Genomic DNA, 8,692 nt, shown 5'->3' on the forward strand with positions numbered 1-8,692 from the left:
AAATACAACTTACAAGTAGTAACTTTGGGGGCTGACAATTTACACTCCATTATTTTAGCAATAACCACTGCTTTTAATTTTGAATAATCAACAAACTACTTGGTATTAAAATACTCTATTTAATTTTAACTTGTCAATTAATCATTTAATTAACAATACTATACTACTATTGCTAGACTGCAACTATTATTATATTAGTAACATGATTTAGCTTGGCTTGCTTGTAGTCTAATTAATCGGTTGTTCTAAATCAATAACATGTAAGTAAATTTTGAGTCTTTAATTAATTTTATTTATTACACTAATTCACTTACTCCTACAAGATTGGAGTCTATAAATTGCCTTCATCAGTAAACCAATAGAGCAACCTAAAAGAACACCCCAAATTACTACTAGTTTGAAAAATAATAAGAAACCATGACAACTTCAGAGGCCGTAGAAATGGGGAAGGAGCTCTACTTGGCAGCCGCGAATGGTGATGTAGAGTTCCTTGGAGAAGGAAAGAGTAAAGAGTATTTACTTAGGAAAACCTACGAAAAAAATAACATCATTCACATAGCAATTAGACATGAACAACATGATTTCATAGAAGCATGTCTAGAAAAATTTACAATTAGTGAGATAATTAGTGGGAATTCCAAAGAAAACAACCCTCATCATATTGCTGCTGAGGTAGGTAATTTATTGATAATGAGCTTAATTTATGATTATATTGAAGAGAGGATTGAAGGGTATGTAGGTGAGACACCTTGGAAAGTCCAAAACTTTAGAGGTAATACTCCTCTTCATGTTGCTATTATCCATGAAAATGTCAATATTGGTAAATTTTTGTTGGAGAAAGATCCTTCTTTAGCTTCTATTGTCAACAAGTCAAAGGAAGCACCACTTCATCTTGCAATCAAACAACATGTTAATTATAGTAAGTTACTTGTATATTCTCCCTTTGTTTATTTGTGATTGATTGAATAGGCGTTTTGTGTAATAAGCATGACAAGTTTCATTGATTTATGATAAAGTATAAAACATATTTTTGAGCCTTAACCATGAGCTTGAACTAATGCAGTATCAGGTCACGGGTTTAAATCTCATCTTCCCCCCCCCCTTCCAACTTTCAAAAGGAATGGTATGAGGAGGGCCTATGCTACATTGCCACATCCACACTTTAAGCCCAACAGGCTCCTGTGTGAAGGGGCGTGATAAAGTATAAAACATATTCCTATGACTCAACTATCAGTTTAAGCTTTTGGTTGAGATAATCCACTAACAATTTAAACACAGAGGAAGTAAACAAAATATCTAAAAATTATCAAGAAGCTCTTATACTTTGGCACTTTTTTGAAGCTAATTTGTGTTGTGTATATTTGCGTTTATCTAGCTGTGAGTGAATCAATAATGGCTAGAGTGCAACAACCACTACACGAAGGAGGAGCAGCTCTAACAATCCGATCAGCGCCGCAAGAAGATATGTCAGTCATGATAAAACTTCTAGTTGAGAAAGCGAGTAACGTTACATGTTTTCCTGATGCAAAAGGATTGACTCCTCTTCATCGAGTAGCAACACTCATCACACCTTATAATCTAAAGTTCACGAAGTTAATACTGGATAATTGTCCGCAATCTGCGGAGGTGTGTGATAATACTGGCAAGTCCATCTTACACCTTTTGATCAATAAAATCCCAAACTACCATGAAACATTGAATTTGCTTAATCGTAAGGAGATGTATGCCTTGAGAAATCATCAGGATCACCATGGAAATACACCATTACATGTTGCTGCGAAGAATATGGAAATAAATATGGTGCGATTTTTACTTGAATCCTCGGCGAAACTCAATATCAATAATATGGAGGGTATCTCAGCAGCTTCTGCTATACAACAACAAGATGTGCTTCAGGTATGAAATATTCATTATTATTACTCCCTCTATTTCAAAATAAAGGTATCCCTTTAATTGACATATTATTCATTTATGCTATATTTTATTATTTTAGTAAAAAATTATGGTCAAAGTATATATTTGAATAATACAAAAAGTCAACTGATATATTTATTTTTGGAACAAATGGAGTAAATATTGTTGCAGTGTAGCCAGTGTGGTGGATAGTAGCTACACTTTCTAATAATAGAGTAGTATACGCAGAATAATATTTGAACATATTTGTTCTAATTATGACATTTATGTTTCAAACGACCACTATGAAATATTCAGTATATATATAGAAGAATATAATAAGGCCTTGTTCACTTAACCTTATTTTTATTGTGTTGAAGCTGAAATTATTTTTTACTTAATATTATTTCTGTAAGGTAAAGTGAACAGGACCTAACTCCTTAATGATTAATGATGCAGATGCTGAGAAAACGAATATTGACGAGGGAGGAAATTGAAGCAACAGACAAAGCAAACATAATCATTCTAAGGGAAAGAATGAGCAAATTAGGAATGGATTTCTTACTCTCACAAGATTCAAAAGGAAAAAACATCCTTCATAGAATAATGTTGATTAAGAAGGAAAACCGTGTAATTCTAGACGACTTTGTGAATTTCGTTGAAGAAGCACTCGAAAGCTTTCCATCACTTATTCGTCAAACAGACAGTAAAGGAGACACTCCGATTCATATCCTTGTGCGAAATCATCCTGATACCACAATCTATGTTGCTTCAGAAGATCAGGATAATGCGCGACACAATGATAACGATGGTAACCCCGACTATGTTTTCTCAACATTATGGCGATCAAATCTTTTGCCATTGTTACTAGAGAAGTGCAATCAGTGTATCGTTAAACTTGAATACGAGGCTAGCGTTAAGGGAGCTCGTTTCGACTCGCCATGGTTGGTGCAGAATGAGGATGGTAATACGGCTCTCCATGAAGCCCTCGAATCGAATAATAACATTAATCTGGTGAAACGATTGCTAACGTATGATCAGAAATCGGTTAGTGTGGTTAATAAAAATAAAGAGACGCCTCTTCATCTATTCGCTTGCCGTCTGTTTGGGCCTAGTCCATTATCCTAAGCCCAGTGACCTGAAAGTACATCTATAAATAGCTCTCCAATCATTGATGATGGTAACTTTTTCCTAATTCTCTAATCTTCTCTCTCTACTTTATCTCTCTAAAGTGCTTTTTCTCTCTCTACTTTCTCTCACTAGAAAGTACGTTCGCTGACTTAAGCATCGGAGGGGCTTTCCCGGGTCACACCCCCGGGGTAGTTAACCTTCTTTCTTTTGCAGGCCTAGCTCTCGGACAGCAAGGCGTAGCTGAGGGAAATTCGGACACATATTGGACATAGTTCTAGGACATCTTGATTACCTTTATTACCTTAAGACTCTCAGGAGCATTCTGTTTCCAGAAACAGGTGGCGCCGTCTGTGGGGATAACAAACAAAAAGTCATGGTGAACACTAGGCATCCCCGTAGCTCTCATCAAGATGCCATTAGGCAAGCTCCAATTCTCTCGGCTAGGAACCCTCACGTAGTCGAAGAAATTTTACCTAGGACTCATAGTGAGCCGGAGAGAGAAGTGAACAGCCCCCAGGTGGTTACTCGCCGAGACTTAGACCAGCTGGCAGCCCAAATCAACAGATACTTGGAGGAAAGCCTCAAGGCACTTATCAACCAAGGAGTGGGGCAAGGCAGGCAGGGGAGCGCTCCACATCCTAATCCTCCTCCTCATGTGTCCCATATCCATCAAGTCTCCTCTCGGCCTCAGACATCTCGCCGCTCTCAGCCCGATCAGTCCCATGACCCCGAGCGGGAGACAAGGCAGCCCAGGAAGCCAAGAGATGCTAGAGAGATCATCAATGATCGAAGGCTAAAGGATGGCACTTTAGATGCCCGAGAGATAATCAACTCCAAGAGGGAGAACTCCAAGGAAGATAACAACCTCCCCTAGAGAGGTCGAACTAGAGTTCACTCTCGGCATGGGTCAACAAGGTACCGAGATAGCATGATTCACTCGGCTACCTCCAGACCAAAAAGAGGAGTTGATCAGCCCGCTCGTTCAGTAAGTAAAATCCCTAAGCGTCCTTCCTCCCCCAGGCCCCGGAGGCTCGGGATTGTCAAGAACATCACCCCCTTCAGCCAAGAGATAATGAATACCCCTATTCCTCCTAAGGTCAAGATCCCTACATTGGACCCTTATGATGGAAAGACAGACCCGACTGACCATCTGAACGCTTACAAAGCACAGATGGGAGTCCAAACCGGGTGTGAAGCTTCATGGTGCAGGTTCTTCCCTACTACTCTCAAGGGAATAACTCAGACATGGTTCAACAACCTTACCCCGAGAGCATAAGGACGTTTGACATGTTAGCCACTCAGTTCAAAAAGCACTTCATCGCTGGGAGTAGGCAAACAAAGACTAGCGTTCATTTGATGACGGTGAAGCAAGGGGAGAATGAAAGTCTTAAGGACTACATCAAGAGGTTTAACACTGAGTCTCAGCTCATCCCTGACCTCCAAGACAATGTTGCTTTCACAGCCCTTCTCTTTGGGCTCAAGTCTAACAAGCTGAAATTTGAACTTGTCCATGACAAGGTGAGCACCTTCTCTGAAGCTATGGAGAGAGCTGAATGGATCATTGAAGCTAGTGAGGTGTGCAAGGCACCCGTGGCAAACAACAAGGGGAAGAGAAAGCAAGAGGATAATTATCATGACAACCGGAATAGAAGGTCGAGGAGAGCTGAGAGTGATGATGAAGGACTTAAGTACAATGCTGACAGGCGTGAGATCTACCTAGACATAAAGCATAAGGCTATTCTTCCTAAGCCTAACCCCATGAACACGCCGATAGAGCAGAGGAACAAGAAGCTTTGGTGTGAATACCACAAGGAGTGTGGCCATACCACCCGGAACTGCAGAGAGCTCAAAAGAGCCCTTGACAAGCTAAGCCCCAATTGGGAAGGCCCCTACAAGATTACAGAAATAGTCCGCCCGGGAACCTATCGCTTACAAACCCCTGATGGCAAGGTCCTCCCTCGGCCATGGAATGCAGACAACCTCCGGAGGTTTTATGTTTAGTGCATCTTCATCACAATGATGCCCTAGGGGCAATAAGAGCCAATGCTAGGAGATCAACTTCAATATAGCGCATCATTGTAATGACTTTCATATTTCTGTTAATATAATGAAAAACCCCCGATTGGGATGTTTGCCCCATGTATTTTGCATTCTACTTAGCTTATTTTTCGAAACTTTTATATCGCTCATTAGCTTAGCCAACGTTCATTTAATAGCACCGCATGCCGGACATAGGGCATTTCGGTTCGCTAAACACTAAAGTTTGTTCCAATGTTTGGGGCAAGATGCTAGCCTATACTCAATCATTTGAGATAGTGTCATGGCCGAAAGATCACTCATAACTTGGGGCTCATTTAGCCCCCAGCCTAATTCAAAAGGTTAAAAAAAGTGTAACTCTTATAACTTGGGGCTTATGTTAGCCCCAAAATCGTTTTTCACTTCGGTATAGCAGACATTTACTTAGTTAAATTATGACTTGGGCTCGTTTAGCCCCCGAATGATCACACAAATCACACCCTTACAAAAATAACATAAGGCTCGTTTTAGCCCTCGTTTATGTCTAAGTTACTAGAAAAGCCTAGGGGCTTCTTTTTTGCCCCTAGGGGTGAGTAGGCAAGCAGAAAACAGGTATTAAACGACAAACAAGCTGGAGGTTGAGCACATAAAATCTACTACGAATAAGAAAAGCCCAAGTAAAAGTCGAATGTACAAATATACAAGCCGAGGTAGATATCTAAAAGTTCCAGCAAAAACATCATAAGTTTCATAGAAAAGAAGACATCCTAAGAGAAATAGGTGAAGATAAAGCCAAGGTCTGGAGAAGCTACTCCTCAGTCATATCCTCCTCAGCAAGAAACTTCCTCTGCTCCTCCTCCTCGGCCTCCCGAACGAGGTCCTTGACCTTGCCTCGTACCTTCGAATATGAGTCCTTGAGACCGAAGGTAGTGAAGGAAACCTGCATATGAGTCAGGGCATCCTCAATCCCCGCCTCAAAGGCCATGTATCCAATCTCGGATTGGAAATTAGCACAAGCCAGAGTCTTCTTCCATTCAGCAATCACCTCCTCCTGACTTTGCTCTACCTTCCTCTGAGCCTCAGCAAGGTCGCTCTTCATCTGAGCCAGCTCATCCTTCCTCTCCTTCAGCTCCTTGGCGATTTTCTCCTTCTCTTCCTTAGCCTCCTTGAGCTGAGTCTCAAAGGCTTGAATGCGGGATGTCCCGGCCTCCTGAGCATCAGCAAGCTCCTTCTTGGCCGACTTCACCGTCTTCCGAGCCGAATTGAGCTCCTCCTTAAGACCATGGATCTCGGTCCTAGCCTTCGAAAGCTCAGCACGGAGACCCTCAACATCTTCCATGGCCCCCCTCCGGTACTTCTCGGCAAGCACGCTCAAAGTCATGCCAACCTACATTTTTAAAAATCAATAAGATGAGTGTTAGTTGCAACTAAAGTAAGATAGAAAAATTCGATGTTATATAGCAAAGTATACCTTCAAGACGCCATCGAACGCCGAGGAGATAGCCTTGGTGGGATCCTTCTCCACTACCTCGATGTCCTTAGCCGAAGGAAACCGGGCCATGGCTTGCCTCACGGTTTTCTTTCGACCCCTTTTTGTGATGCCGAGGAGAGATTTAGGGAAGTAAGGGGTCATGTCCTCATAGTTCTCCCCCCTTCCTCCTCGCTCTCCTCTTCCCGAGGCTGCTTTCCTCGATCTCCAAAGCCCTCGGCCTCCAGGAGCTCGATGTAAGTGGAGCCGGTCGGGGAGACAAGCTGGGACCCCAAATCATCTATCTCCATGTTGGAGGTAGCTTGGGAGGATCCTTCTCCCCTCCCAGCTGTTTTCCTCCTCAGCTTGGAATTCTTTGGGTTCTGAAAGAACAAATCACAAGTAAAGTTAGCAAGAAAGTAACATTTTGTAAAGCCAACTCCTGGGAAGGAGGCATACCTGGGGAGGGGGATGAACGCTCATATCCCCCTTCCTCATGGAAGACTTGACCTTCGCAGCTCAAAAATTCATTTCAGACATTTTCTTCTGAAATCTCTTTGCCAACTGCTTGAAAGCAACCCCTGAAATCATCATTTGCATAAATATGTTAGTGAACAACAAGGCCCAGGAGAAAGCATGGAAGTGGAAAAAACATAAGTAAAACAAAAATAAACCCTACCACCATCATAGGTGTGGCTCAAGCCCACCACACTCAAAAATCGCTTTTTCTGGAAGTGTTTATCCTTCAAAATCCACATGGTGGGAAGCTTCTCTTTGGACCCTCTCTCCTTATAAGATTGCAACCAAACAGCCGTCACGGCCTCATCAACCTCCATGGCAGGGACATTGTAGTTCAAGCCAACCCGAGGTATTCCGCTATGGTCTCGGGGAACCCTCCAACCCCCAGCATGGTAGACGAAGAGAAAGGTATGGCGAAAGCCCTTTTGACTCGTGGGTTTGGTGTTTATGGTGAGATAGAACTCCCTATCATGAAAAGCATACCACCCATGGATATCTACATTGCCCGGGACCTCCTGAATCCTATGTGTGTTCCTAAAGGCAGTTATGGTACAAGGGGCTCCAAGCAAACTACAAGTGGCTATGTATGCGTTGATTGTCAACCAGGAGTTAGGGACAAGCTGAGTTATGCTAAGGTTATACTCGATCAACAACTCCTCAATGAAAGGGTGTAGCGGAAATCTCAACCCATTGTCCAAGCATTGCCTATATACAGCTATACACCCCGGGGGAGGGTTATCTACAGTGCTATCACCCCCAGGAGGGGAAATGAGAAAAGGCTCCCTAATGTGGTACTTAGTATGCAAATGCCTAGTACCCTCAGACAAAGACCTAAGCCAAGAAGTGGAGGGGTAACACATAGAAGGGCTAACTCTCCTAACAGGGGGTTTAAAGGCCACCGGCGCCCCAAGTGAAGCCGAAGTATCATCCTCACTTGACATTGTCACCACTCCGTCAACAAGAAATCTGTTCAAAGAACCTCTAGAAGTCGGTTCACGTGCAAGAGAAACTTCCCAAGGGGAAGGAGGCAAAAAATAATCAAAGCCTAAATCATGCTCGGGGGGTGGGGATGACACACATGGATAAGGCACACCCAAAGGAACAGAAGAATCAACACTAATACCAATTACATTTGTTACAAGCACTCCCCCGCCCACATTTCCTTAAACAAATCATAAGATGAAGGGTCGGGGAGAGAGTCAAGGTAATCTTGAGTCGCTTGGTCGTTCATGATACATGCATAGCTCAACTCAAGACTACCCCGAGGAGTCCTCAATGTACATACAAAAATACAACAGGCGTACCTCTAAGCCTAACATCATCAAAAGCGCAGCCGAGGAACAAGCAAGCATACAAGGAAAAAGTAGCAAACAATTACTAAACATGGAGACATGATACTTAGAGAATAAAGACCAAGTATTGAAGGCTCACCAACTAGTCAGAGAGGCCGAAAGGATTTCTCGAGGCAAAGTCAAGTGTACCCCGGAGAGAAATACTCCTGCAATAACAACAAAAATTTCAAGTGTTAGAAAAACATTCATAGACAAGCCAATCACCCCTCATTACTTAGGTGAAGTCGCCTCATATTTCATCTATCCTCTCTCCAAGGCTTTCTATCAAACTCGTGCACCCCCCACTTAATTAAATCCCTCGGCCTGCTCTAAA

The 8,692-nt window shown here is 42.5% G+C and overlaps 2 protein-coding genes across 2 annotated transcripts; both read left to right on the forward strand.

Annotated features, from left to right (window-relative positions):
• Window positions 1-343: 343 nt before the first annotated feature.
• LOC110726799 (ankyrin-1-like) lies at window positions 344-3,041 on the forward strand. Its single transcript, XM_021906318.1, has 3 exons — window positions 344-919; window positions 1,376-1,896; window positions 2,353-3,041. The coding sequence occupies exons 1-3, from the start codon at window positions 418-420 to the stop codon at window positions 3,019-3,021; spliced, it is 1,692 nt and encodes a 563-aa protein (XP_021762010.1). The 5' UTR covers window positions 344-417; the 3' UTR covers window positions 3,022-3,041.
• Window positions 3,042-4,269: 1,228 nt separating this feature from the next.
• On the forward strand, window positions 4,270-5,025 carry LOC110726655. Its single transcript, XM_021906126.1, has one exon. The coding sequence runs from the start codon at window positions 4,270-4,272 to the stop codon at window positions 5,023-5,025; it is 756 nt and encodes a 251-aa protein (XP_021761818.1).
• The last annotated feature ends 3,667 nt before the right edge of the window (window positions 5,026-8,692 follow it).

The sequence above is a fragment of the Chenopodium quinoa genome, unplaced genomic scaffold (assembly GCF_001683475.1).
Source record: "Chenopodium quinoa cultivar QQ74 unplaced genomic scaffold, ASM168347v1, whole genome shotgun sequence".
NCBI classification, from domain to species: domain Eukaryota; kingdom Viridiplantae; phylum Streptophyta; class Magnoliopsida; order Caryophyllales; family Amaranthaceae; genus Chenopodium; species Chenopodium quinoa.

Excerpts from the sequence above, each read along its gene's own strand:
- LOC110726655 (XM_021906126.1), top strand. The coding sequence starts at position 4,270 with ATGGTTCAACAACCTTACCCCGAGAGCATAAGGACGTTTGACATGTTA.
- LOC110726799 (XM_021906318.1), top strand. The coding sequence starts at position 418 with ATGACAACTTCAGAGGCCGTAGAAATGGGGAAGGAGCTCTACTTGGCA. Across the intron at positions 920-1,375 it reads CAAACAACATGTTAATTATA|CTGTGAGTGAATCAATAATG; the intron begins GTAAGTTACTTG and ends GCGTTTATCTAG. Across the intron at positions 1,897-2,352 it reads AACAACAAGATGTGCTTCAG|ATGCTGAGAAAACGAATATT; the intron begins GTATGAAATATT and ends TTAATGATGCAG.